This window comes from Glycine soja, chromosome 16 (genome assembly GCF_004193775.1).
Source record: "Glycine soja cultivar W05 chromosome 16, ASM419377v2, whole genome shotgun sequence".
Lineage (NCBI taxonomy): Eukaryota > Viridiplantae > Streptophyta > Magnoliopsida > Fabales > Fabaceae > Glycine > Glycine soja.
This window is the reverse complement of record NC_041017.1, coordinates 4,637,566-4,664,946: the sequence shown is the minus strand read 5'-3', so window position 1 is coordinate 4,664,946 and position 27,381 is coordinate 4,637,566. Positions and strand designations below refer to the sequence as shown.

The following is a 27,381-nucleotide window of genomic DNA, read 5'->3' as shown; positions in this document are numbered from 1 at the left end:
ATTTGTTCAAAATATTTATTTATGTTATGTAATTTTAATTTTGATAATTCATATTTCATTTACAGTTAAACCATGATGATGATCAACTTATAGTTTCAACAATGTGACAAATTATATATATGGCTAGGTCCTCAACGAAGGAGACGTGTAAAAAAAATTAAGATAGATTGGGTAAAGACACCATCTTGAATCATCATCAATTTTATTTGGTGTAATTTTTTTTAGGAATTTGAATAACATTCTAATTTTTTTAAAACAAAAACATTTCATCATAAACCTTTACATTATATGAATTTATTCAAAAATCAATTAAATTAGGAAGACTTACATAATATCAACAAAGGTTGGTCAATTGATAAAAGGTTGGTCAATTGATAAAGAATAAATTCATATCTATAAAAGGATGTGAGTTTGATTTTGACTATCAATATAAAATTTTTATTAGTGTATAATATGTAAACATCTCTATACACATTCTTTGGACCCTGCAAGTCCGCTCTTGACATTTTATGAGTCCTAGGAAAAATGAAAATAAGAAACCCTTATATGCAAGCATTTAAAATTACAAATATATTTGGCATAAAAAATACCCATGTATTTTCATTAAAATTGACACAATTTAATATACTAAATTTTAATTTAAACTTCTTTAGATTTTAAGTTGTTGTTTGTGTTTCTTATTTTGTTAAAAAAAATAAACACTTTAGATTATTAAAATAGGTTCATTACATAATGTTATAATTACTTGAAAAGATGTGTTTAAAAAAAACGTGTTCCTATTATTTTTTTACTTGAAAATTCATTTAACATGAATTCATGATCGAATACAACATGTTTGGAAAAAAAAATCTCTTATACTTTTTAATCACATATCATATTTAATTTGATTAAGAAGACATAAAACAAGATAACAATTTCAATCTATTTATAAAAATAACATTAAATAATATATACAAATTTACTACATAATTATAAATATATGATGAGTCTCCGAACCCAACACATGTAAAACTGACTCGAATAAAAAAAAAAAGACTTACAGAAGTATATTAAAAGAAGAAATAAAAAAGAAGTTTAGTCGTTAAGAAAGTAGTTAAGGAAATAACACGTTTTTGTCTTTTTCAGAGAATAGCCGCCACAAGAAGCGTAGCACTCGCTTTCCCCTGCCATCAAAGATAGTAACAATAGTTACTCACTCACTACACACCAGAGGCAGAGAGACCTCTCGCTCACTCTCAAAATCACTTCCACCACTCCGAACAAAACCACTGTTCCTAAAATTAAAAACCCTAACCTCTTTCAAAATTTTCCATTTTCGGAGTTTCTTCTTCAGAACCGTTTTCATGCATTTTCGCCAAACTCCTTCTCACAAGGTATTTATTTATTACTTTAAATAAACTCCATAAATTGCCCCCGGTTTCTGAAGAAATAGAATTATTTACTGCTTTTTATTATTTCCTTTAGTTTTTGATAATTTCATTGTAGCTGAATGGATAGAATTTGATAATTTTTTCGCAGATCGAGCTTTGGACACTTGAAGAATTTCACTAATATCTGTTACAGATTACTGAGATTGTTTTGTTTTTCATTTTTGGTTGTTTTTTTTGGCGGAAATAACTCGTAATAAGCATGACAAGCACCATGCAACTAACTATGGTCAAGGGCACGATCCCTGTGGCTTTGAGTAGAAGAGTGTGTTGTCAGTGTCAAGCATCCCTGTGGCCGCCATGGCGAATTGGGTTTTTTGCTCCCGTTCCCCTTGTGAGGAGAGTTTCGAGTGAGAGGGTGGCGACACTCAGGGTTAGTTGCATCAAGGCAACAGAAAGTGATGTGGTTGAGGGTGAAAGTGGTGGCTTTGCGGATATTGAAACGAGTTACACGTGTGTCATGAAGTTTGGCGGCTCCTCTGTTGCCAATGCAGAAAGGATGAGAGAGGTTGCCAACCTTATTCTGAGCTTCCCGGAAGAGAGGCCTATAATTGTTCTCTCTGCCATGGGAAAGACAACTAACATGCTGTTGCTGGTATTGTTTTCCTCACTTTTTTAACGTTTTTGTTGCATTCTTTTGGGGTTGTGTTGTGGTTGCGGTTGCATTGCAGGCTAATGAGTCTGCAACAGAGTGCAACTGAGATGATCTGGTCTGCAATTTATAAGAAATGGGATACCTTTTGTCTTGTTAGGCTGGAGAAAAAGCTGTAAGCTGTGGAGTAACTATGGCTGATAGTATTGACGAGCTCAGCATTATAAAAGATCTGCATCTCAGGTAAGGATAATCAATTTTCCGTTTTACTTTTCTATGTTTAGTGAAGATGTTTTCGAAGAATAATGGGAAATCACATTTTTTTTCGGACGTAAAGTTCTCTTTTTTTCACTGCATGTTGTTGTCTTATTTAGGACTGTGGAAGAGCTTGGAGTGGACAGAAATGCTATTGAGAGTGAGCTACCTTCTTCCATATTAGATCTTATTTTGGTCACATTAGTTTTTGCTTGTTATGTCATGCAAGTTTCTATTTTATTCTACCATAACCTTTCTTTCTTGTCAATATGCATGTTCAAGTAATTTAATATGTTTCTACTCATATTAGTGGCAACATCATATTTGTTTGTGTAAATATTTCCAGAGCATCTAGAAGAATTGGAGCAACTTTTAAAGGGGATAGCTATGATGAAAGAGTTGACTCCACGGACTCAAGATTATTTAGTTTCATTTGGAGAGTGCATGTCCACTAGGATCTTTGCTGCATATCTTAATACATTAGGAATTAGGGCCCGCCAAGTATGTTTTTATTTCCTATCTAAAACTTATTACAAATAAAAAAGTTTTGTATGATTGGGATTGTCCAACTCTGAATCTTGATTAATATAGTTTGTTTCTAAATTTTATTTATTTGTTTGTTTGGTAGTATGATGCATTTGAGATGGGTATTATAACATCTGATGACTTCACAAATGCTGACATTTTGGAAGCAACATATCCTGCTGTTGCAAAGAGGTTACATAGTGATTGGGTTTGTGATCCTGCTATTCCAATTGTTACAGGCTTCCTTGGAAAGGTCTTTTCGATGCCTTAAATTTTTAGCAGTTCTTCCTTCCCCTGCCTCAACACCTATCTCTCTAGTTTTCCAGTCATTTACATTGCAAAAATGAGAATTTCTCTAGTTACAAATATAATAATTTTTTCCTTCTTGCAGGCACGAAAATCATGTGCAGTGACAACATTGGGTAGAGGAGGAAGTGATTTAACTGCTACAACTATTGGAAAAGCACTAGGGTTGCCAGAAATCCAGGTTCATACATAAACACTTAGTTATGAATGTTAAAATATTGTCAGAATGTCAGTGCACTTGCTTTGCATATTAATGAGTTGTTAGATTTACATGTTTGCATTAATTCCAAATTCTTGATGTAGGAAATGCAAGTGTCTTTTTGACTTCATAATATAAAACCCAAGCATGATATACTGCATATTTTGATGCGTAATTTCCTTAGTTTAAATGAAGATAAAAGGAAACCATTAATTTGAGTCCCTTAAACAGGTATGGAAAGATGTTGATGGTGTTCTAACCTGTGATCCAAATATATGCCCACAAGCAAAACCTGTTCCATATTTGACATTTGATGAGGCTGCTGAACTTGCATACTTTGGTGCTCAGGTATCATCATAATTTTGTTGGCAATATGCCATGTACCATTTCTCTCGTGTATAAAATGACAGGATTCTAGTAAGCTTTCTTGGTTCTGATTTAGTGTTGAATCACATGTCTTATTGGTATGATGCAAATTAAAAGCAATACCATTTTTAACTCTATATTTGCTTTACAAATCCAACATAATGGGATAAGTCTTGATTATTGTCATTGTTGTTGTAGTGTTAAAACAATTATTTGATAGGAGAAACTGAAAAATGGAGCCTACAGGCTAATTGCAACAAGGCTATTCTCTTGACCATGGAGAGAACACCAGATAGAAGTCATCAACAAAATTCTATGCCATAAGCCCATAACATATATATATATATATATATATATATATATATATATATATATATATATATATATATATATATTTTTTTTTTTTTTTTTTTTTTTTGGGGGGGGGGGGGAGATAAAGAAAAAACTCTTGGAAGATATAGCCATTCTGCTCCATCCCAATACACTTGAGAAACACAAACAACGTCAAGTATTTCAAACTCCAATTCCCTCTTGGAGTGGTTGTCTTTATAGATCAAAGTCAAACAAAACCATTATGTTCAAAGAACCACATAACACTTGGCAACAAATTCTATTAGAAGAAACCTTTGAAATGTATTAAAAGAAATTGGCCAAAAGTGAAAGTTCTCCATGATCTTGGAACAATTTATTCCATAATTATAGTAGCTGCTGACAATGCAAAAATAAGTGGGCCACTGTTTGGATAGCGATAAGACTTGCATAGCACGCATATTAATGGCCATCGAAAGCTGCAACTTGTCTTTCCAAATTAATATGATAGGGTGACATAAAATCTAACGTCCATTCCGGGGTTATATTTTTGTTAGTATATCAAAATTTATTCTGAAATTAGTATAAATTAGTATAAAATCTAACGTCCATCCTTTGTATAATTTATTCTGAAATTAATATGATTTAGCATTTTAACCTTAATTTCTACCTAAAAATAGTTTTTCAGCCAAAAACTCTCCTGATTACATTTTGATTGCAAGATTATTTTAACTCAACATAAGTTAGTTCAAACATGCATAATTATTTATGTATCTTCTTTAATACTGATAACTTTTTTTAGCTTTGAGAGTGTTCATGAGATTTGGCATGACTTTGCGGCTTTGAGTATGGTTGCAGTAAAACTGGTTGACTGTAAGGTCTCATTTTTTGTATTTTTGTTCCATTTTTTTTGGATTTTATTTAAAATTTATTGATAAAAAAGAGAATAAAGGAACAATAACATGAATAGATTAATACAAACACAGCCCTTAAACCTATGCTTGATAGCCATAACAAAAATATACCCCTAAAAGTGAATACTTTAGTAACAATGAGCATTAACTGATAAAAATACACTCACCAAATTATATTAGATCTGTACTATTAAAAAAATTTGTTGCTCCCAATATTTCTGTTTTATTTACCTAGCAACACCGACATGAGCAGCATGATTATTGGGTGCCCAGTTGACATGACGTGCTGGATATCAGATTAAATCTTGTGTATGAATTATTTCTCTGATTTGCAGGTCCTGCATCCACAGTCTATGAGACCTGCTAGAGAAAGTGATATTCCTGTTAGGGTTAAAAATTCCTACAACCCTAAAGCTCCAGGTACTCTCATTGCTAAGACAAGGGATATGAGCAAGGTTTGTATCGTTGAGCCTTGGCATAAATGAAAAATACGATTATCTGAAGGATGATTTTAGACACTGTTATGTTTTCCTATTTGTGCTTGCAGGCATTATTAACTAGCATTGTTTTGAAACGTAATGTGACCATGTTAGATATTGTAAGCACTCGCATGCTTGGTCAGTTTGGGTTCCTTGCTAAGGTTAGAAAGCTAAAACCTGCCAGACCTGTGCTCTCAGTGGCTGAGTCTCTTCCTATCTTCGAAGACTTAAGCATATCAGTTGATGCAGGTATTTTCAATATTCGAAGAGTTAGGTATATCAGTTGATGTTGTAGCTACAAGTGAAGTTAGTATTTCCTTGACATTGGATCCATCAAAGCTATGGAGCAGAGAACTAATTCAACAGGTAAGCCTTTCTGTTCCTTACTTCCATTAACTTTTTTGTTATTGATCTACTTCCATTTTTTTGTTGATGAGTTATGATATTAAGAAATGGTGACATTTGATCGATGGAGTATTTCCTGCCTACTGGGATAGGGTGTGGACGTGGTTATTGTTATTACTTAATAGTATAGTTGATGGCCATCTTAGATAATATCTATCTGCTTGAGGTCACCCAGTCTTATACTTACATAAAGTAAACAAATGCATGCTCCATCCTTGCCCTGTCTCCAGTTTTGTTCCAGCCATTGGTAAGTCTAATTGGCTATCATTCTTTATCTTTAAACAGGAACTTGACTATGTTGTCGAAGAACTGGAAAAAATTGCAGTAGTAAATCTCTTAAAGACCAGATCCATAATCTCTCTCATTGGAAATGTTCAGAGATCATCACTAATATTGGAGAAGGTTTGTGTTATATTATCTCCCTTTGAATAGTATTCTGAGATTTATTATTAAAAAGGTCTATTTTGATGCTTTGATGTTCTTCGTGAATTGTTTTTTACAATTCCATTATCTGGGTGTTCTGTCCCTATCTTGGGGATGTGTTTTTTTTGAGTGCCTCATCTCTTTGGGAGCCTTGAAGCATGGTCAAAATTAGCATATTGGAATAGGTTCCTTGGCTTGTTTGATGCACTTTTTAGGACTAAGTTGATTCGTTCTTCTGTAATAAGCTAATGTTTTGCTCTTTTATTGAGTTTAAAATTTACTGATTAGCCTTTTATTGCAGGCCTTTCATGTTCTTCGAACTCTTGGGGTCACTGTTCAAATGATCTCTCAGGGTGCATCTAAGGTATGCACTTTATAAACTTTCGATGTTTCTACGTTATAGTTGGCTAGTCGCTGTTTAGAAATTATTAGCTTGTTTATCCTCAGTCACTTAGCATGTGTTAAGTTATCTGAAATACTTTTGCCACGTTGTAGACTTTGCATGCATATTACATCATATTTGTTGAAGTGAGGTAATAAACAACGAGTTTCGAATCTAAGATCTCATGCTAACTATAGACTAACCCCTGTGGGTTCCTCATTCACTATCACATTAGTTTTTCCTTGGCTTTAGGGGTCAATTGTCAATGGCATATTCAGGCTGAGTATAAATAAATTACATTTATCTACAAATTATTACTCTAGGTTTTCATTTCATTATCTTTTATTTGTGTTTGTTTCCCGCCAGGTGAATATCTCGTTAGTTGTAAATGACAGTGAAGCAGAGCAGTGTGTCAGGGCTCTCCACAAAGCCTTTTTTGAAAGCGAACTCTTTGAATTAGAGAATGAATGCATACCTGGAAATGGTTCTGTTCCTGCATTATCTTAGGGGGATACTTTGGTTTTGCCAATATAGCAGATTAATACCTTATCTTATGCGTTAAGAAATGTTTTGGCTAGCACTAGTACAGTATTTATTAGTCCTGTTACTACTAGAGTATACCTTTGTATATTCTGGTCGCCTCCTCCATAAGGGGGGATGACCAGCTGCAAGAAGTTATTTGTAATTTATTGTGAGTGAGTTTGAATAAACTTCTTAATACTGAGAATTATGTAATTGATATCACTATCTATCATTATATTATTGGGTTAGAATTGTCATATCAATAAAGTTAATCTTTTGTTTTAAAATTTAAAAAATAGTTTTTTCTCTCTCTCCTAGCAATGATTCGAACTGCTCATAGTAGTTTCATAAGACTTGAGCAGGATTGCCTATGGTGAAGGATTGCCTATCGTGAAGGATACATGTGACTAAAAAAAAAATAATGTTTGTCTAGATTTAAACTAGTTGAACCAATTTTATATGGATTTTTTTTTTTTGTAAGATTGGTTTTTAGAGTTAAATTGATTAGTTTCTCGTTAGATTGACTAATTGGCTAATTCAGTTATCACAACTGAATTATTTTATTACTAGTACCAGAAAACCTTTTCTTATATACAAAGGAAGTATAATAATAGTAGAATAGAATGACTTTACTTTATGGATTATTTGGTTCAAAGGAAGGGAAGGAAAGAGACATATTTTGTTTAGATATCTTATTAAGTTGAGAGGAGGGATTTTAATGGAGGAGAGGGTAAATAACTCTTTTCTTGTTTGGTTCAAAATAGAAAGGAAGAGATTTTAAAAATTAATTTACTTTTACATCTTTATAATTTTGGATTTCAGAAGATAAATAGGATTATCTTAGTTAATACACTTAGAAATGTTTCAAATTCCATTCCTTCCCCCACCCATATCACCAAATATTTGGGAGGGAGGGAGAAAAGGGAGAGCAAACATTGAATGAAAATTAAACCAAATCTAAAAAGTTAAAAAAAAAAAAATCCATCCTTTCCCTTCTCATTGTCTCCAATTTTCTCACACCAAACATTATCTTAGATATTTTTTTCTTCTTCTTTATAAGTATTTAAGTATGATATGGAATTGAGTTTTGAAAGATAAAATTTACATTTCAAATAAATATTATTTAATTTGATACTTTTTTAAATAAAAATATAACGATAGACTAGCATAAATTTAATGTCTTAATCTTTATATTTTACAAACATTATAAATCTCTTTTTTTTTTTTAAAAATTATCCTTTAACTTTTTCCCTCCAAAACTCTACTCTTGAACATGCACTAAATACATGTTTGGAAATAATTAAATGTTCAAAAATAATACTTTCAAAAAAAAATTACAAGTGCTTTTATTAAAATTGTGATATAATCATTTTTAATTATTCAGTTTTTTTTTTAAAAAAAATGATTAAAATTTAATTTAGAGATAGAAATAAAATTTAAAAGATTCAAATGAATGAATGACTAAGAAGATTAGATGTAAAAAAAGATAAAATAATAGTTTAAAATGGTTAAACATAACTTTTTTTACTAGAAAATAAAATGTGAAATGCATCTAAAAGATGAAAGATATAAATATAGAAAATTTTGAAAGCAATTTTTGTCTCTTAGTTATGTATTACTATGATTTATTTATTTTTTATAAGGTTTAAATTATAAGTGTAGTTTGACCCTTTTTATAAGGTTCAATTTAAAATGTTTGGTGTATTAATTATTTCTCATAAAAATACATTTCAAATTTGGTTTTTTTTTAATTTAATTTATTTATTGTTTTAATTTTTTTAATGGCCAATGAACATATTTGTAAACATATGCATACTCATATGCGCACATGCTAGACACATGTATAAATATATTTAAAATAAAAAACATTACAAATAATTTAAAAATTATAATAATATATGAATTTGTAAATTGTAAACATAAGATCCATGCCAAACCCGAGATATTACACTAGTAACTCTGAATTTATGTATATATTATATATAATTCTTCTCATAAGTTTTATTCTTCTTCTATTATTATTATTGTTATTATTATTATAAAAAATAAAGTTATGTTCTTCTAAGGGTGAAAATAGGTCAAATAACCTGCAGAGGATCTATGACTCAATTTAAGACCTCATTTAATAAAAATGTCAAACTCAAATTTTTCAATAAATATATTTAATTAAATAAATCAGAACACATAACTTAAGAAAATACTATTAAGTCAGATGGACAATCCTATTTAGTAATAATATTTTATAATAAAAATATTATTATTAATATGAGATATAATATTATAATTATTTTATTTAAATTAAAATTTATTTTAATAGTTTGACAATTTAAATCATTTTAATTAATGTTTAAAATAAATTAATTAGTATAATTTATAGATGATTTAAAATTATCTTATTATTTTTAATAAAAATCTTTAATTTGTTTAAAAAATAATATTTTTTTTATACTTTTTGACATGAAACATATATTTAAATGAGTTAAGTTAACAAATAAGTTGGTGACAAATAATAAATTCAAACTTAAACTATAAAAATATAAAACAAATCTTATTAGACGTAGGTGATGCGTGGCCTACCCGATTCCATTTCCATCCCTACTTCTATTCTAAAGACAGACAAAACAAAACAGTGATAAAATTGTGAGGAAAAGGTCATATTTGTAAAAAAAGACCAGCGAGTGAGAATCAAATACAAGTACCCTATAAAACCCTAAAAATCCATTAGGGTTTTCTCGTTCGCTCTTCGCACACCACACTGATGGCGTGCACAATCGACTTCCGCTGTCTCGACGAGGGTTTTGGCGGCAAAACCTACAAGCGCAAGAGAGAGCAGCAGTCGCAGCCTCAGCACGACGCCGCCGCCGATGACGTCATCGACGGCGCCTCTCTGATGGACACCGACGACGCACTCCCGCCGCCGGCGAAGCGATCGGCGCTGCCATCGTCGGAGAACCCGGACAAGCCGGCGTTCGGTCATCCGAGCTACGACGGCGTGATCGCCGGGAGGGTGTCGGGGCGGAAGTGGAAGCAAGTGCGGCAGCGGAGGGCGTCGGCGGCGCAGGTTAGCCGGAAGGGGACGACGTTCGAGCAGAGGGAGAGGGAGAAGGTGATAAAGAAGGCGTACAAGGAGAGGATGATGGAGCTGAAGGAGGAGATTCGGTTGAACAAGGTCGAGAAGAGGAAGAAGAAAGAGGAGAGGGAGAAGAAAAAGCAGGAGAATATCATCAGATCTGGAACCAAGTTCCAAAAGATTACAAACCCTAATACTTTGAAGAAGATCGCCAAATCCAAGCAGAGGAAGCAGCTTAGGGTTGTTCCTGATGAATTGGTTAGGAAATAGTATGTTTTGTTTTGTTTTTTTATCTTTTTCAATTCGGTTTTTATATATTGCTTTTTGGTGGAAAATTTTGTAGTATTGAGATTTCAATTGATGATTAGTATACAAGTTTCTGTGGTAACTGATAGTTGTTTGCTTTTGAGCTCCCTCAGGTTTCAATTAAGGATGTAAAATTTTCACATTTAATCTATAGAAATCGCAAAATTCCGTCATGGTTGTTCCTTTCAGTGATCGAATGTAATTGGTGACACTCAGTTAGCGACATATAACAGATGATCATGAACCAGCATGACCTAAAACAAAAGTGTAAATAATTATACGGCTCCTTTGGCAGTTCCTTTGTGATTATATGTTTCGTGTTGTGTTGTTTTAACCGCCTAGAGCATGTTTGGAAATTAGGTGAAAAATTACTTGAGGCAAAAGTTCTTTTGCAAAAGAATTATGGTTCTTGCTTTTGCTTTTATTTTGTTTTTATTCGTTAGATATGCATTAGAAATTTAGAATGCATCACAATAATTTCAACTGCAAAACAAACATATATTTGGTCTGCTTGATGAATCTTGTTTTTTCTATTTTTTATACATGGAGGGCCCTAAGGCCAATTGGATGAATCTTGTTAGGTACACATTCTAACCAAATGTTTCTGAATGGTTGTTTATTTGGCTTTTCAGTTTTCCCCCTATCACTGGAACAGGAATACACACAATTTCTTTGTTTTTAGTTCTGGTTGACTTTCTCCCTGGTATTCTTTGTATGATTCTCCTGTGCTTGATGGAATGAGTCACAAAATAGTAAATAGCATTGTTTAGGTAATTTGCCAAGCAATCTTTAGAAAGCAAAACTATATCTTAGTTTCTATTTCTAATTAAAATTTCCCATATTGCCTATTCTTCAGTTCAAATTTTCGTCCTAAAAGTTACATTTCATTGTGCACAACAAACAGCCGTTCACCTCATGCATAATTTGAGTTTTCTAATTGAAAATCCGAGCACTTGAGATCAGTTCATCTTATATTGTTTTATATATCAGTAGCAGAACCATAACTATTTACACTTCTGTTTTAGGTCATGCTGGTTCATTATCATGTGTTATATCACAGTCTAAAACTTAATATTGTAAGAGAGAACTTAGGTTAGAAATCTTTGGAGGGGATTGAGAAGCAAAAAAGTGTGATTAAGTTTTAATTTATGAATTAGTCCTGTAGTTGGCTCTAAAGATTGAGGCTCGTGTGATAAAGTGGGATTGCTTTGTGGTGGAAAAATTTGTAGTCTTGAGATTCCAATTGATGCTTAATATACAAGTTCTTGATAACTGTTAATCGTTTGCTTTTGAGCTCCGCAGGTTTCATTAGAAATATTAAAGGTGTTGGGATTAGTTAATATTGTAAAAATTCAACAATGGCCCGGAAAGATTTAACAATGGTGTGCCAAAGATAAGAGTTTTAGATGAAGGAAGGAGATGATGATAATTTCAAGATTAAAATTTTAATAAAATTCATGTGTGATCTAAAAAATAAACGGAGTTAACAAGGATAACGAAGATTTTGTGTAACGTCAGAAAAAGAAGGGGAGACGGGTAAATCTTGCATACCTCAGGGGAGGTTGCTGTAATTTGCTCTTTATTTTACAAACTTAAACAAACATTAAATTTTTTTAACAGTATCTGTTTAAAAAAAGATTGAAACAAGCAAGCTCATAATAACAATAACAACTTAATCAATCTAAAATTATCTTGGATCACTTATATCGACAAGTAATAAAATCTGAGTGTCAATTTCCTGGTCAAGGTAAAAGCCACCAATATAACAAAAATGTCTACACACAAGAATAATAAATGTTTTTTCTTGGCCTGTAGAAGATTGATATAAATAATGGTACATAAGAAAAGTGTGTGATCTGACAATGGAAACGAACTCTTTGTAAGTTTTTTCTGCTTTTTTTTTTAAAAAAAAATGATGATTTTGTTGATGGAAACAGAAGGCAACCTACCAGTATTCCTTACAGGAGCAAGATCCATCTCTAAAATGATGGAATCTACTTGAATCCCTGACTGTGATTTCCCTATTTACAATCTTGGAGATTACTTTGATAGCAGCATGACAATCATCACAAGCTCGTAGGTTCTTCATCACCAATATGGGTGACCCTTAGTGCGAACGCAATGGCAATGCGTTCACTATGATATTTTAGTGACTCTACCTTGACTTCCTCGTCCACATTGTAAAGGGCACAGCCTGAGTCAGGTTTATACGCTTGTTCCTCCATTTGCTTTTCCAGTTCGTCAAGCTTCCTCGTTATCTCTTTCATCTGTGGGTGAGACGTGTCATTGGCTGAGAAAACATGGGTCTTCTGTTTGATTTCAACCCAACTGTATGCCGGGACCTTTCTAACCCCTCGCTCTCTCATGGCCTTCTTCACCTTTCCCACATTGTTCCATTCACCAGCTGCTGCATAGATATTGGACATGCTAACATATGGTGCAGCATCTCTAAGGACCTTCATATTGAATAGTTGGTCTGCTGCTTTCTTTGCCAACTCTTGATTCTTATGGATACTGCATGAGTTGAGAATTGATGACCACATTATCTCATCCGGTTCAAATGGCATCTGAGCCATCAATTTCTCAGCCTCATCAAATCTTCCACTGCGACATAACATATCAACAATTGATGCATAATGCTCTTTTCTGGGTACAAGTTTGTAATCTTGAGCCATAGAGTTAAAGTACTGTTGTCCTTCTTCAACTAGACCACAATGGCTGCAGGCACATAGAATGCTAAGGAAGCTAACGGAAGTTGGTTGCAGACCTGAATGAACCATCTGTTCAAATGATCTAAGAGCATGGCCACCGTCTCCGTTTTGTGCATAAGCTGAAATCAGTGCATTCCAGGAGACTGAGTTCTTCACAGGCATCTCTTGAAACATTTGAAGTGCATCTTTTATGGATCCACATTTTGCATACATGTCAACCAGTGCACTCCCAGAAAATACATTTGAAATGCATCCTGATCTGATTATATGTGAGTGTAACTGTTTTCCTAGTGTCAGTGAAGCTAGATTTGCACAGGCTCTTAAAATGCTGGCATAAGTGGCCGAGTCAGCACCTATTTTGGCTCTTTGCATCTCAACGAATAGCTTTAGGCCATCTTCATGGAGTCCCTTCTGAACATAACCCGAGATCAAGGCTGTCCATGGAACTGAACTTTGATGTGCCAGATCTGCAAAAATCCTATTTGCTTCCCCAAATTTGTCACATTTAGCGTACATGTCAACTAACGAATTCCTAACCAGAATTTCTGAAATGGCTTCTGTTACAATAGCCTGGGAATGGATTTGCCTACCCATTTCCAGATTCAAAGCATTTGCAGCAATGCTCAACAAGGTAGCAAAAGGGAACTGCCTCCGGTCAAATCTAGTAAACTGTAACTCCCTGAAAAGTTCAAGAGATTCTTCAACTCTGCCATTCCATGCACAACACGTGATGAGCACATTGTAAGAGATACCATCCACCTCTGGCATCTCATCAAAAAGCTTCCTTGCCTCAACAATCCGATCATGCTTCGAGTAGAAATCAAGCAAAGAATTAGCCACAAACACATTCCACACAAAATTACACTTCACCACAAAACTGTGAACTTGTTGCCCAAACTCTATATCATCCAACTGTATCCCTGCAGTTAAAACTGCAGCAAAAGTAAATTCCGAGGGCCTAAATCCCAAATCCTGCATCTTGAAAAACAGGTTTATGGCATCATGATTGAATCCCTCTTTGGAGTATCCCATCAACAATGCATTGAAAGTAACATTATCTTTCTCTGGCATATGCTCGAAGAGTTGACAGGCCAATCCAAGGCTACGCGTCTTACAGTAAGAATCAAGCAACGAGTTGCAAACCATGAGGGTGGAAATATACCCCAATTTGACAACATGGGCATGCACTTGTGCCACTTCGTTGACAGATTCAAACTCAGTGAACCCAGATAAGAGAGTGGCCAAGATGATATGATCCGGAACCGTTCCGTGTCTACACATATCGGCAAAGAGACCGAAAGCTTCGGGGAACCGGTTGTTCTGAGCATAGCCACCGATCAGCATTGTCCACGTAACAACCGAGCGTTGAACCATGCTGTCAAACAAGCTCCTGGCAGTGGAAAGGTTGCCAGATTTTATGTAACCCATTATCATTGTGTTGGTGGAGATGACGTTCTTGTGAGGCATTTCGTCGAACAGTTTGCGTGCAGCGCCCAAATCCCCACGTTGGAGGTGGATCTGAACTTGGAAATTGTAACGGTACGTGTTGGGATCGAAGCCTGTCTTGATCATGGAAGCGTCGACATAAAGGTGTCGCTTTGGAGAAGATGTCAAGGTGCCGAGGTTCCTCGTACATGATTTTATGTGATTCATGGAAGGGAAAGGGAAAATGGGAAGGTCGTTTTTGGCGCCAAATTTATGTAAAAAATCTATATTTATAGTGTAAAAGTTAAATTTCTCTCAAGACTATGACGAAGGTACACTTGTAAATTGTAATTGCAAAGGGAAAAAAATTGAATCCATAGATTGATGACTTGATCCATCTCTTGCTAAGTCTAAAAAATGTTAGTTCGATTTCTTATGAATTGATTCATCAATTTATTTTTTAAAAATAAATACTAGCAAATTTGGTTAGTCATCTTTGTTAGTCTAAATCATTTGTGCTTGGAAAAAGAAAAAAAAATCGCCTCTATTAGTCGGATTCTCCATTAATCTCATGACAAACCACCAAATTTATTTGTAGATTATCTATCTATCAACACCAAACCAACATTATTGATTAAATTTTGGATATAGATAATTAACTCATGAGGAGCAACAAAGTGAACCTATAAGTCTATAAGTTAGTGAGGCTTATGAGAGAGGACTTATTTTTTTTAGTAAGTATCAAGTGAAAAATTCATGGACCAATTTGACCCACCATGAGTTCAATCCTATTCTCTTTATTATTCTCCCTATATCTTTAGGGTTGGAGAGGCTGGAGGAGAGCACGAGAGACCAAAGATGTATATGGTCATGTTATTAATCTTTTTAGTGACCCTCACATTATTTCTCTTCTTTGCTTAATTAAATTTAAAATTGTTTTAGGGCTTTCTTCCATTGGGCCCCTCATTGATGGGTTTCATAAGTTCTTCAACCATGTGTTTTTAAGCTAGTTGGCGTCATAATTCCTAAAGTTGTCAATATTGTTGAACTTAAAGGACCTCGATCCAATTAAACTTGTAATTATAAGGAAAAATCAAATTTTCATCTCAATTTTAACGTCTGTTCATTTGTAATGAAAGAGAGTGAAAAAAAAATACGAGAAAATTCACACTTTTACACTTTATTTTAATTCAACATTTTGATCTCAATTTACTCTCATTTCATTCCACTCTATCTAACAGGCTCTCCTTGTTTGTAAGCTGATAAGATTGTTCAATTCATGCATTTACGAATATTATATAATTTGGATTTTTTACATGATAAGATATAAATAAGGCTTCAATTTATAGAGAGACTTGACCTTCTCAGTCGTGGAAATGAAAACTTGGAATGCTGATACGTGAGGCTAATCTGGCAAATTATTATGACCGATTCACAGCTCATTTGCTACTTGTTTGGTTTGGAAAAGCTTTTTTATAAGCAGTTAATTATATGCTTATTTGTTTAAACTTTAAAAAGTAATTTTAAGAAAAATAATTTTTAAATTTTTTTTTTAAGAAGTAGAAATGATTTTCTTCTTAAAAGAAGAAAAAAAATTTAAAGAAAAGATTTAGATAAACATATTAAAAAACAAAAAATTACTTATTTTTATTAAAAAAATGATTTTAAAAAAATAATTTTAAACAAACAGGTTCTACGTAAAAAATGAAAATAAGAAAATAAAAAAAATTATCTTATATATTGAAATTAATTTATGTATAAGTTAATTTATAAAAACTTAATCATTTAGCTTCTCTAAAATATAATTTTAATTTACATTTTTTTTCTCTTTTAAGTGTTTATGAAGAAATTTTTCAAATAGGGCTTATGTCTACTTCAATTAGTTTTTACTTGTTTATGTGTGTCTTGTAGATGTTTGTCAAGAAGTTAGATTGCAAAATTTCTTAAAATGTTGAGGTATATAAGTGATTTTAACTTGTGTAGAAAAATTGATTTATTTTAACTGATTAAAAAAGTTTGATTTTATTTTACTAGATTAACTCGGATTAATATAAGAATATGGCTTACAACTACATGTGCATCAGTTTGAAATTTATGCTTGACGTTGAAAGATTACTATTTGAGCTTGTGAATGGATAAGGCTTAGATTTCCTTAGACCCTCAGTGGAGGAATGGCTGTTATGTAGTGCTAAGCCTATCCACTTGATGCCAAATATATTTGAACATGGACAGTAACAAATTAATTTTTTTTATCTGACAAGTTATTAATTTGTTAATTTTATTAACACAAGTCAGGAGAAATCGAATATGTGATTTTTTTTTCTTTCATTCATTCCTAATAATCCCATCAATTTTATATCTCCTGTCAAATTAGACTTGCTTTTATTATTGCTGCAATAATTTATTTTGTTTGGCACCATCTTAATTTAATTCGGCAGATGATATTCAATTATTCATAAAAATGAAATTAATTGTCCCAAAAGCTCTTAGGACCGACATAGCCCATATTGCTTTCCTAAGAGGTTTTTAGTCCTCTCTTTCTCTTTCTGTAACTAAAAAAAAAACCTGTTTTTCTCAATCTCTTTCTACTTCTACATATTTGATCATATTATAGTTCATTCTAACTGGTGTGGCACGTGTCCATCCATTCCGGTTTAGCTTTATGATAAATGATTATGATTTTCATTCAGACTTTCTGGTTCATTGCAGTTTATTAAAATGAAATTACAGAAAAAAAAATCTTTTACTTCTCTTGATGGACAGATTTTTATTTTTGGCCAGCCTCGATGGACAGAATGATTCATTATTTCTGTTATAGTAAATTATATTCCTTTCTCATTATTTTTAGAGACTTTTTTTTTTCTTAAGAATAAAATATATTGTATTTGCATCTTAATCACACTGATATTAGAAAAAAATGTTAATAAATTACTTAGAGAACCAAAATGATGCCCCCAAATACATTACAAGTGGAGTACTCCTTTTATTGTATCTTGATGAAGTACTCCTATTGTATTTTATTTTAAAATTAGTCAAAGAGAAGAGAGGGCCGAAGCTATGAAATTTAGTGTATAATTATTGTAAAGTTTTATAGCGATACTGAAACTCAATATAAACTGAGATCCATAGCCTTATACCTATGTACATTCAACACTACAATTACTACTGGTTGACATTGAAAACGCAGTAGTCATGGCAATAAAAAGGGTTTTCACATTTCTCTAGTAGACACCCTTCTGATACTCGGTCTCACAGAAAGTTCCTCCAAGATCATCACAAGCCTCTCCTCGAAATACCCTGAACAACACACACCACAACCACAATATAATAATGCTTATCCACAATTCTGAATTCATATCCAGCAGTGAAGTCAATAAATTGAGTAAATAGTGAAATCAATCTTAGAAGGTTTTATAGCTAAATGATAACAAAATTATTTACTTTTAAGATGTCTAAATATTCATTTTACTAGTCCTCACCCTTAATTCTGATTAATTTGACTAGTGGAATACATATTTTAATTAATTAATTACAAAGTATGTTTATCTAATTCTAAAGTGCCATATAATTAAAGAATTTTTATTAAAATACATTGACAGTAGATATTGATATTTATAATAAGTTTATTAATTTTTATAGCCTTGGCCCCTCATTTTTTTTAAAAATTACTTATACCCTAATAAATATTAATATAAGATTGGCCCCCAACTATTTTAATATAAGAATATACATGTTAGGACTCTGTATCTCTTGCCCAAGTGATTTTAATAGAGAGAAACATGCACAGAGAATCAAATTAAGGCTCAAGTAAAAAGTCCATTCTGTCACCACAATTTTACTAAGTTGAATTTTAAATATTTGAATATCATGTTTATTGTGAGATCAGCCACATAAATTTGTAGTATTTTATAATAATTGTTATAAAAATAATGTCCATGATGATTTCTATTTAGTTGTCACTTTAAAAACCTCTATAATAAAAGTGTATCTGAATTGATTCCTATATATCTTACGTTTTAGGATCATCGTATTCAAGATACTCTCTCTCAACGTTCTCTGTAACGACTCGTGGAGTCTTAGCCTCTGGCTGTAGCTTCGTTTCAGGGTACATCTCCGCCATGCAGGCTTCCCCTCCTACAGTTTCGCATGCTTCTGCAGGAAACACTCTGAAAACAAAACAAATAATTTGGTTGGATCTGGGTACCAATTTCTGATGATTTTAAACCCCCAAAAAAATGAACAGCCGCAATAAAACGTAATAAAATAAGGGTAAAATATATTTTCAGTTTTTTAATTAAACTTTATTTTCCACTTTAATTAATGACTTAAATATGTTTTCACGCTTAAAATATATCTCTTTCTTAATTTATTACCTAAAAAATAATTCTTTTTATTTTTTTATCTGATATTTCTAAACTTATTTTTTTATTTGTCTTTAGTTCTCATCTACTAATTGATAATTGAATGTCACATCATTTAATTAAATGATGATCATGTCATCATTTAATAAATTTATATTAACAATAAATATTAAAAATAAAAATGAAAAACACCATGTACTAAAATAAAAAAGAATATTTTTTAAATAATAAATTAAAAAATGAGTATATTATAAATATAAAAAAATATATTTAACCCATAATGAATGTAGTTCCTAATATTTTTTTTAGAAAGAAAAACAGTAGTTTCATCTCTACTCACGATGAAAACCGTTGGTTAGCACGGACGAAAACCACTGTTTTTCTAAAGTTGAATCAATAATCAAATTAAATAATGAAATTAACATTTTAGTCCATTGGCCAACATAAAGATCAAAACAGGAAAAAAAAAATGAGAACCTAAATGGTCTAAAACTGAAACAATAAGTGAAGTGAAAGTCGTAATAAGGAAGGCTTACGAGAACGCAGAGTTGTAGTCGACAGTTGAAGTGTCGGGCTCCACGGTTGCAACCCTAATCGGAGAGTAACGAGGTGAGGAGCGCGGGGCTTTCAATTTGGTGGGAAAGATGGTAATATGGGAGACACTCTTTGTGGGTGCCAATGGCACAACGTTGGGGGCAGCGAAGGTTAAGGCTGTTTGCATTTTGAAAGAACTCTTTTTGAGGTTGTATTAATCTTATGAGGAGCAGTGATTCCAATTTATAGAATAGAGTGGAGTGTGATAAGGTTTAAGGTATAATAGAGTGTGATTAAGTGAGATATTTGAGGTTTTGGATAAGGTTGTCTTTTTGTGTTGGGGAATCGTCCTGCTATCGAGGGTTCCATCAACTAGAGATATTTGTGTAGCTCTTGGACTTTTTTGATCATTGTAATAATATCCACTTTGATTTTTCTTATACACACATATAGGTTTTACTTTGACTAGAGAGATAAGGAAAGTAATTTTATTTAAGATTGTAATTTTAAGACTTGTGAATGAACAAAATAACTGTTAGAAGAGTTTTATCCTTCAGTGGAGATAGTTTTTACGTTGTCCTTTGGTTATCTTATATTGTTTAGTATGTGTTTGATCCAACTAAAGTTAATTAAAATTCAATAGGATAGATATGTCTTAGTACAATTTTGTTTCCTTTCTTCTAGTTAGGCTTTCCATCTCGATTGCAACTTTGCAAGCTGTAAAACTGATAAGCTAATGTGTAGGATCATTTTTCCAAGGGTGGAGAACACGAAATAGAATGTCATAAATGAGTTTGTAGATGGATAACTTAAAGTATTTATTTACATACGAAATTGTTTTTTTTTTTTTTTACAAAAAAATGGAAACAGACTATGCCAGCCACACTGTTCATATGGTTGCAAAACAATTCATTGGTGTAGGTTGACAGTTGAGGAACGCAATATGGTTGTACTATTTATCTTGAAAACTTACATTTGATAATTGACAATTGACATTTGACAGTGTGTAATAAGAATCTTTTAACAGGATTTTTAATAGAACTTAAACTCAGACAATTGTGTATAAATAAATACGGCTACATAGGGACATTATTCTTCCCCAAAACCAAGTCCATCCAAATTACTTTGATTCAAGTTATCTGCAAAAATACACTAAAAAGATCTTTAAAAAATGACACAAGTTCCACGCTTTTAAATGTTTAGAACGAGATCAACTTTAGAGTATATCCATCCAATCAAACAATAGGTAACATGCTGCACGAGACCAATATTTGATCTTTGAGGTTGCCCAATGAGCATTAGAGTAAACAAAGTGAAAAAAGGTTAATTCGGCAAAATAAGTCGAGCAGCAAGTTTGTGGGAGGCAATAGCAACTAGAGGAACAAAATAGAAAAACATGAATAAAGGAGAAAAAGATTAGCGACTAAAAATACCATTGAAATTCATGTGAAAAATCACTTCACAAAACAGCTACGACTTTCTGCAGATACTCCTTCGGCTAATTAGTACAATATAAATAAAAGACAGATATCTATTATACTATGGACTAAGCACTATCCATTGTAAACCTGAAAAAAATGGTACAACAAATCTCTGGTCAGAATTCCTGTATTAAGATTTCTAGACCCCTTACCATGAATCACTTTAAAATATGAATCATATGGATCGATGAAATTACGCATATTGACTACCTCATTTTCCTTGGAGTTGAGATTCGTGTTGTGCTCTGCAATAAGTGATGAGACAGAACGATGGATGAGGAGCCATGAAGCCCTCGGAAAGTATCTTCATCCCAGATTCCATTTAGAATACAGTAGGGTGTGATCAGAGAAAAACAATATAGACAGCAAAGGCACCCATTTACACCTCGGATTTTAAGGAATGTCTCACACAGACTAGATCATCCAACTTATTGCCATCCATTTTATATACAGAGACCCCTTGCATCTGGTTATAATGATCCCGTGCTTCTTTCCTCAAACTCTCAAAAGGCATGACTTCCCATTTACTATAATTTGAATATCTCCTGACATCACTCATGTCTGGTGATCCCGAGACAGGTCCACTTTTGTCTGGATTGACATTGCCCCACACCTTACAATTGCCAAACTGCCCTAAGTCACCACCCTGACCAGCTTGACTCCTTTTTAAGCGCAAAGCTGCTGCATGTGCTTGGCTTATCATTTGTCTACTAGGTATATCTGACCAGTCTTCCATCCTCTTAGACCTCATGGGAGAGTGAATTCTAATTACCTGACAATAAAACCCAAAGCCAAAAACATTATAAAATACACACCACTAAATACATTTTATGTGGAAATTTATAATAATTAATATAAATACCCCAAGACATTCTAGGAGTTGGTAGTATGCTCTTCCTTGAAGTGGGTTGTGTCCCTTCCTAGGCTGAGAGAAGTATCTTGTCCTATAAGAAAAAAACGATAAAAAGGAAGATCAAAAGTTTGAAGGCATTAGTATCACAACCTCATATACAAAATAAATAAATAAATAAACAAATAATTTAAAAATGAAGATTGGAGTATCAATGAAGGAAACACCAAGAATATAATAAATAATCAATATTAAAATAGAGAAACCCACCATTCAGTGTATCCTGGATCAACAGTGAAGCCATATATATCAATAATATCACACATGGAGAGTGCTAACTCAATAGATTTCATTCCAGTTCCTTTGGCACCTCGACGTAGTACAATTCCTTGGAAGAGATAGACTGGATTGGGTATAGTCTGTCATAAAAGGTAGTTCAAAAGAATGCGGATAAATCTATTCTAGAAAGTAACTAAGTATCCAGTTGCTCCCATCGTATTGAGCTCATATACCAAAAAGCATTCAATAAAATAGTTATCAAAGAACAGATTTTCACCTTTATAACTGCATTGATTTCTCTATGTGTCAGACTTTTGATTATGAGTACCTCATTGTCTGCAAAAGAACAAAATTTTTATCCTCTCATCATATTCATATCACGAACTTAGATACAATGTAAAAAATATGATTAAAATCTCGTAATATCTAGTGAACTCGTGGTTTTCTATTTCCCAGGTTTTGAGCAAATACCAACTAGTTGATCCCCACAAATCTGCGCTTAGATGCCAAATGCCCAGAAAATATACTAATATATTTGCCAACACAGATCATTTGTAATGGTTAAAATTAAATAGCATCAACACCATTCAATTTTTATTTTCTTTTGCAAATGAGAGCGAATTTTGGCACTGCACTAAGGTTGTTGCCTTGTGAGTTGTGACTTGAAGGTCACAGGTTCAAATCTAGGAAGAAGCCTCTCTGTTTGCAGGGATAAGGCTGTGTCCATCTAACTTCTCTAGATCCCATTAGGTGGGAGCACCTTGCACTGGGCCACTTTTTTGTTATTTTTTGCTATTGATATAACAAGATCATTTATATCGTGCCACCTGCCATCCTAATCAAGGGTTAGCATCAACTTCTTTGACTTCAATAACTATGTCTAGAATGATCACATTTTTTTTTGGTAGGGAAATACTCAAGAGAGACAAAAATACTGTGCCAGTTGAAGTCCTGAGACACTATTTTTTATCTCTAGTGTTTTGCAAATAACGAGAGCTAAATGGACTAAGACCTGAATCACATGGGCTGTTCAAAATTAGGCAAGACAAGCAGCTGATTAGTTTGGATCTGAATTTGAATTCCACTGACCTGAACAATGTTCAATGAAATCATCTTTATGAAGTTGTTATGGAATTTTTTTTTATCTCTCTCTTTTTCTAAACGTTTATGAATTTTAATAAGGTCTCAACTATTTAAAATTTATGAGGAGAGAAATAAACACAATTCTTGCATGATAAGGTTATTTGAAAACTCAGCATGAGAGGATCCATTCCTAAGTCATGAAACAGAACAAAAATGCAGTCTTGAGACAACACAAATTCCCATCATGAACCCCATTACAACCCAAGATCCAGCTGTCAAGAATCCAACTTCAATCCAGTGTGAACTCAGGTCCAGATTTCAAACTAGATTACTGTTCTGTTTAAAATTTTAAATTTCAAGTCCAGCATCTTAGAACTAGCAACCTATTGTGCTCTGTTTTCACAATTTTGAAGTTTGTCCTGTTTGTAATTTGTAATTTGACTTGTTAATTGTTTCCTAGTTATTACAGACGTGATATTAAATCATGTTAGGATACATCTATGATAGGATTTTTAAATAAACATGTTGGGAAAGTGCAATGAGGCCTACTACCTGACATTCAACCATTCAATCCTAGATGGATACTGTTAAACTTGTATAATGTGATGAAAGCAACCCTTGTGCTACCTTTGATCTAAAAACTAAATACTAGAATTAATCACTTAATAATAGTGAATTTACAACAGACAATAATAAGAAAGCATTCACAAAAACAACATCAAGGTTGCACACACACACACAAACATATGTATGTAGATTGTATGATGATGCATAATTTAAACAAAAGAACAATATTTTACAACACTTCTGTAGGACATGAAAACCAGGAAATTCAAAAGTACAATTCACATACAATAAGAACTAGAAAGGTTAACAAGAACAAAAAAAAATCAAGGATACTGCAAGAAAATTACAGAAAATAGAGTTATCAATAAATCACAGGTAACAAAAGATGGGTATAAATTAAAGCTATATTTCATAGTGTATCCACTTGTGAATGACAGAGATTGCAAATAGATTCTCAATACAACTAGTATGACAAAAAATTTCAATAAAAGTTTGATATTCTTGTTTAAATATTTTCATATATAATAACTTACCAGACCCGTTTAGAATGGGGACCATGTTACGAGCAGCACCTCTTACAACTAGACGGAAATCCCTCTTAAGACCAACATATTTGGCATATTTCTACACAATCCATAAAGAAGCAAAATAAGTATATGCAAATTTTCTTTTAATATCACATCAGATAAATGCACTATATGCTCTAACATCCTATATCACTTTACAGCATCTTGTTCAGAAATCAGAAGTAAAAAAATAATGGTTGGATCTTGCAGTAGCAGGTGGCCAGTTTCGTCTATGCATGCACAAACTAACAGGATATCAAGACAACAGAAATGGGAAGAAGAAATTATTAAAAAGTTGATGACTGAGAAAATTTGCCCCATTATGTATGAGTTAACAGGCTTACCTCATTAACAGGGGCCTCATTGTCTCGAAAAACAGCATCATGACTATCAATTTCTTTCCCAAATCTAGTCTTCAGAAGGTCCCCAGAATTCCCAACAACAGCACAAGTTCGAAACTGCCGTGGATGAAATGGGGGCTTTGCAGGTAATAACACATCGAGGTTCTCTTCACAAAGTGTCTTGTTAGTGCACTTCTTTGCCCCCCTACAAGAAGAAAAGGTGTCACCACACTCGCTAACCAATAACACATGCAATGCAACTGCATCAGCATTGACACAAACAAACATGAAATAAGTAAGGTTTCAAGATCCATACAACTGCGCTATCCTTTGTGGAGCATAATCCACCCAACCACCAGGGCGAGCATCAAGATACTCTCTGGTCAACACCGTAGTCATGTTGCGATACTGCAACATCTCAACACATCAACACTTGTAAATACTCAGCCTGAAATTACAACTTAGGCAGGGGCAAAAGGGATGACAAGACAATGCACCTGTTCCCACAATAGGATTGTCTCACACAAATCATAATTGTACTCCAAAGGCTCAAATTTCTTAAACTGTGCATTGTACTGCAATCATTGACACATTGAAAAATAAACCAAAAAAAAAAAATCAGCAATTTGCAATTAATGGAAATTGAATCAAATAAGAGTGCTCAGAACTCAGGATTCACAAGGCAGAAAGAGACATACCCAAGTGCTGTTGGTACCTTCAGGGTATTTAAGGATTAATTTGCAATGGTCAATAACATGTGCAGTGAGTCCAAGCCCCCTGTTATCCTGTTTTCAATCCCAACCTCAGCACAGATCTTCAGATAACTAAATAATTATATTTTAAAAAACAAAATTAAAAAGACAAAACTTAGATACAGTTCTTTAGGTATTTTGGGTGTTTTTCTCCAATAAGAATTGGACTTACACCTTAATAATCTACTTTGACATTTAATGCATACCTTTGTAACACTAATTACTAAGCTGAAAATCTAATATTGATTGCAAAACAGCATCAAAATCACCTAAGAAACTTTATCTAATCTAAGTTTTGTACAAAATAGAGCCAGTTCATTTAGAAATGATAAGATAAATCTCACAATTTGGGTTTTACGTCTAACTCAAAACCCTTGCAAAACCAGTTTATAACACGAGCTTTGTCCCACCTTATATACTTTAATTTGGTCACATCACTGGTGGGATATCCAACAGTAAATAACCACATTACTATTATTCAGAAGGAAGGAAAAAAAAAGTTCCAGATCGAACAGTTACCACACATTGCTTCACACTGGACTGAAAGTTAGACAAAACGTGGATTGTTTCGGAATCGCGATCTGAAGAGACGGCATCTATCCTTGAAGAATCTGAAGACACGGCGCCTGTAAATGCAAATTAATATGGAAATTAAGGTAACACGGAACGGAATTTGAATGATTATTATTATTATTGAGAATAACAATAAGAAATACCTGAGAAGAAAGAGGATTGGGTGTAGAAGAGGAGGAGGGAAAACAATGCTGCGACGCACACCAGATAAAGAACGGTGGGTCGCCGGTTAATGGAGGACACTTGCTTGTGCTGCCTCATTGCTGTTTCCGTCACAGACAGAAAGAGAGAAAAAAAAAAAAAAGAGAGAGAGACAATTTTTAATCTAGGATTGGTCGAAAATGTGGCAGGGTGTCACCTTCGAAGTTCAGTTTCTCTCAAACGACGACGTTTTCCGCTCTGATCAACATCACCGACTTTGTTTGCTTGAGAATTGAGATATGGAAATGCGCGTTCTGAACCAGGAGAATCGCGTTTTCACCTACTGCCAAATATTGTAGAAAAAACCGACCAGGAACTGCTGATTTTTTTAAAAATTAAATATAAGTTGTTTTTGGCTTAATGATTGTTTTAATCCCTCAATTTTGGATCTTTTTTAGTCTCTCAGATCTAAATTTGATTTTTTTAGTTCTTAAATTTTGAAAATTACTCTTTTTACTCCCTCCATAAGTGTGCATCAAAATAGTTTATCAATTTGTGTGATGATTTTAAATAGTAAATTAGGACGAATGAAAATTTAAAACTAAATTTTAACAGCTAAAAATTATCATTATAAATTGTCAATCTATTATTCTTGGTTTGAGGCAAACTCATGAAAGAGACTAAAAGTATCAATTTAAAAATTTCAGAAAAACTGAAAAAAAAGACTAAAATTTGAGGAACTAAAACAATAATAGTTAAGTCCTTTTTTCCCACTGATTTTATTTTTTCTTGCAGTGAATGTTCCTGTTTACCTTGTTGGGCTAGTCATTCAAACGGGACCAAGTAGTGAGTCAAAAGGAAACTCACAATATTTGTGCTGGTTATATAACCAGATGCCTAACTCAGTCTTGTATGTCTCCTTTGGAAGTGTATGTGCTCTCAATCAACAACAGATTAATGAGCTAGCTTTGGGGTTAGAGCTGAGTGATCAAAAATTCTTTTGGGTTTTTAGAGCACCTAGTGATCTTGATGTTAAAAATGATGACCCTTTAGAGTTTTTGCCACACGGGTTCTAGGAGAGGACCAAAGAAGAAGGTTTGGTTATTACTTCTAGGCCACCTCAAACCCAAATCCTTAGTCACACTTCAACTGGTGGATTTGTGACCCATTGTGGTTGGAAGTCACTAATTGAGAGCATTGTTGCGGGTGTGCCAATGATAACCTGGCCATTGTGTGT

At 33.2% G+C, this 27,381-nt stretch overlaps 4 protein-coding genes and 1 pseudogene across 6 annotated transcripts; 2 read left to right on the top strand and 3 right to left on the bottom strand.

Moving 5' to 3' along the window:
• Window positions 1–1,138: 1,138 nt before the first annotated feature.
• Window positions 1,139–7,371, top strand: LOC114388937 (aspartokinase 1, chloroplastic-like). 2 transcript variants are annotated; one of them, XM_028349482.1, is made up of 14 exons: window positions 1,139–1,373; window positions 1,629–2,022; window positions 2,180–2,262; window positions 2,394–2,434; window positions 2,621–2,775; window positions 2,903–3,052; window positions 3,191–3,286; window positions 3,536–3,652; window positions 5,229–5,348; window positions 5,441–5,533; window positions 5,622–5,738; window positions 6,063–6,179; window positions 6,502–6,564; window positions 6,949–7,371. In XM_028349482.1, exons 2-14 carry the CDS (start codon window positions 1,630–1,632, stop codon window positions 7,087–7,089), a joined length of 1,686 nt encoding a protein of 561 aa, XP_028205283.1. In that variant the 5' UTR covers window positions 1,139–1,373; window position 1,629; the 3' UTR covers window positions 7,090–7,371. The 2 variants fall into 2 exon arrangements, with proteins under 2 accessions (XP_028205283.1, XP_028205282.1); XM_028349481.1 differs by having other exon boundaries at window positions 1,140–1,373; window positions 1,519–2,022.
• Window positions 7,372–9,804: 2,433 nt separating this feature from the next.
• Window positions 9,805–10,653, top strand: LOC114391128 (MAP7 domain-containing protein 2-like). Its single transcript, XM_028352124.1, has one exon. The coding sequence runs from the start codon at window positions 9,863–9,865 to the stop codon at window positions 10,442–10,444; it is 582 nt and encodes a 193-aa protein (XP_028207925.1). The 5' UTR covers window positions 9,805–9,862; the 3' UTR covers window positions 10,445–10,653.
• A 1,512-nt stretch (window positions 10,654–12,165) lies between these two features.
• LOC114391127 lies at window positions 12,166–15,214 on the bottom strand (annotated as a pseudogene).
• A 2,444-nt stretch (window positions 15,215–17,658) lies between these two features.
• LOC114390134 (light-regulated protein, chloroplastic-like) lies at window positions 17,659–19,763 on the bottom strand. Its single transcript, XM_028350819.1, has 3 exons — window positions 19,514–19,763; window positions 18,630–18,782; window positions 17,659–17,913 (listed from the first exon to the last, which is right to left on the bottom strand). The coding sequence occupies exons 1-3, from the start codon at window positions 19,696–19,698 to the stop codon at window positions 17,838–17,840; spliced, it is 414 nt and encodes a 137-aa protein (XP_028206620.1). The 5' UTR covers window positions 19,699–19,763; the 3' UTR covers window positions 17,659–17,837.
• A 1,149-nt stretch (window positions 19,764–20,912) lies between these two features.
• Window positions 20,913–26,551, bottom strand: LOC114390133 (sialyltransferase-like protein 1). 2 transcript variants are annotated; one of them, XR_003661824.1, is made up of 12 exons: window positions 26,147–26,551; window positions 25,950–26,056; window positions 25,377–25,463; window positions 25,176–25,253; window positions 24,995–25,086; window positions 24,682–24,883; window positions 24,305–24,395; window positions 22,399–22,457; window positions 22,113–22,261; window positions 21,855–21,936; window positions 21,203–21,764; window positions 20,913–21,079 (listed from the first exon to the last, which is right to left on the bottom strand). XR_003661824.1 is itself a non-coding variant. In XM_028350818.1 (11 exons), the coding sequence occupies exons 1-11, from the start codon at window positions 26,262–26,264 to the stop codon at window positions 21,372–21,374; spliced, it is 1,458 nt and encodes a 485-aa protein (XP_028206619.1). In that variant the 5' UTR covers window positions 26,265–26,551; the 3' UTR covers window positions 20,913–21,371. The 2 variants fall into 2 exon arrangements, 1 of the variants encoding a protein (XP_028206619.1); XM_028350818.1 differs by having other exon boundaries at window positions 20,913–21,764.
• Between the last annotated feature and the right edge of the window lie 830 nt (window positions 26,552–27,381).

Coding starts and splice junctions, on each gene's coding strand:
- LOC114390133 (XM_028350818.1), bottom strand. CDS start 26,264: ATGAGGCAGCACAAGCAAGTGTCCTCCATTAACCGGCGACCCACCGTT. Junction 25,087..25,175: donor CAATCCTATTGTGGGAACAG/GTGCATTGTCTT, acceptor GAGATGTTGCAG/TATCGCAACATGACTACGGT. Junction 21,937..22,112: donor GATCCAGGATACACTGAATG/GTGGGTTTCTCT, acceptor TTTTTCTTATAG/GACAAGATACTTCTCTCAGC.
- LOC114391128 (XM_028352124.1), top strand. CDS start 9,863: ATGGCGTGCACAATCGACTTCCGCTGTCTCGACGAGGGTTTTGGCGGC.
- LOC114388937 (XM_028349482.1), top strand. CDS start 1,630: ATGACAAGCACCATGCAACTAACTATGGTCAAGGGCACGATCCCTGTG. Junction 2,263..2,393: donor ATAAAAGATCTGCATCTCAG/GTAAGGATAATC, acceptor TGTCTTATTTAG/GACTGTGGAAGAGCTTGGAG. Junction 3,287..3,535: donor TAGGGTTGCCAGAAATCCAG/GTTCATACATAA, acceptor TCCCTTAAACAG/GTATGGAAAGATGTTGATGG.
- LOC114390134 (XM_028350819.1), bottom strand. CDS start 19,698: ATGCAAACAGCCTTAACCTTCGCTGCCCCCAACGTTGTGCCATTGGCA. Junction 18,783..19,513: donor GACTACAACTCTGCGTTCTC/GTAAGCCTTCCT, acceptor TTTTGTTTTCAG/AGTGTTTCCTGCAGAAGCAT. Junction 17,914..18,629: donor GAATACGATGATCCTAAAAC/GTAAGATATATA, acceptor TGTGTTGTTCAG/GGTATTTCGAGGAGAGGCTT.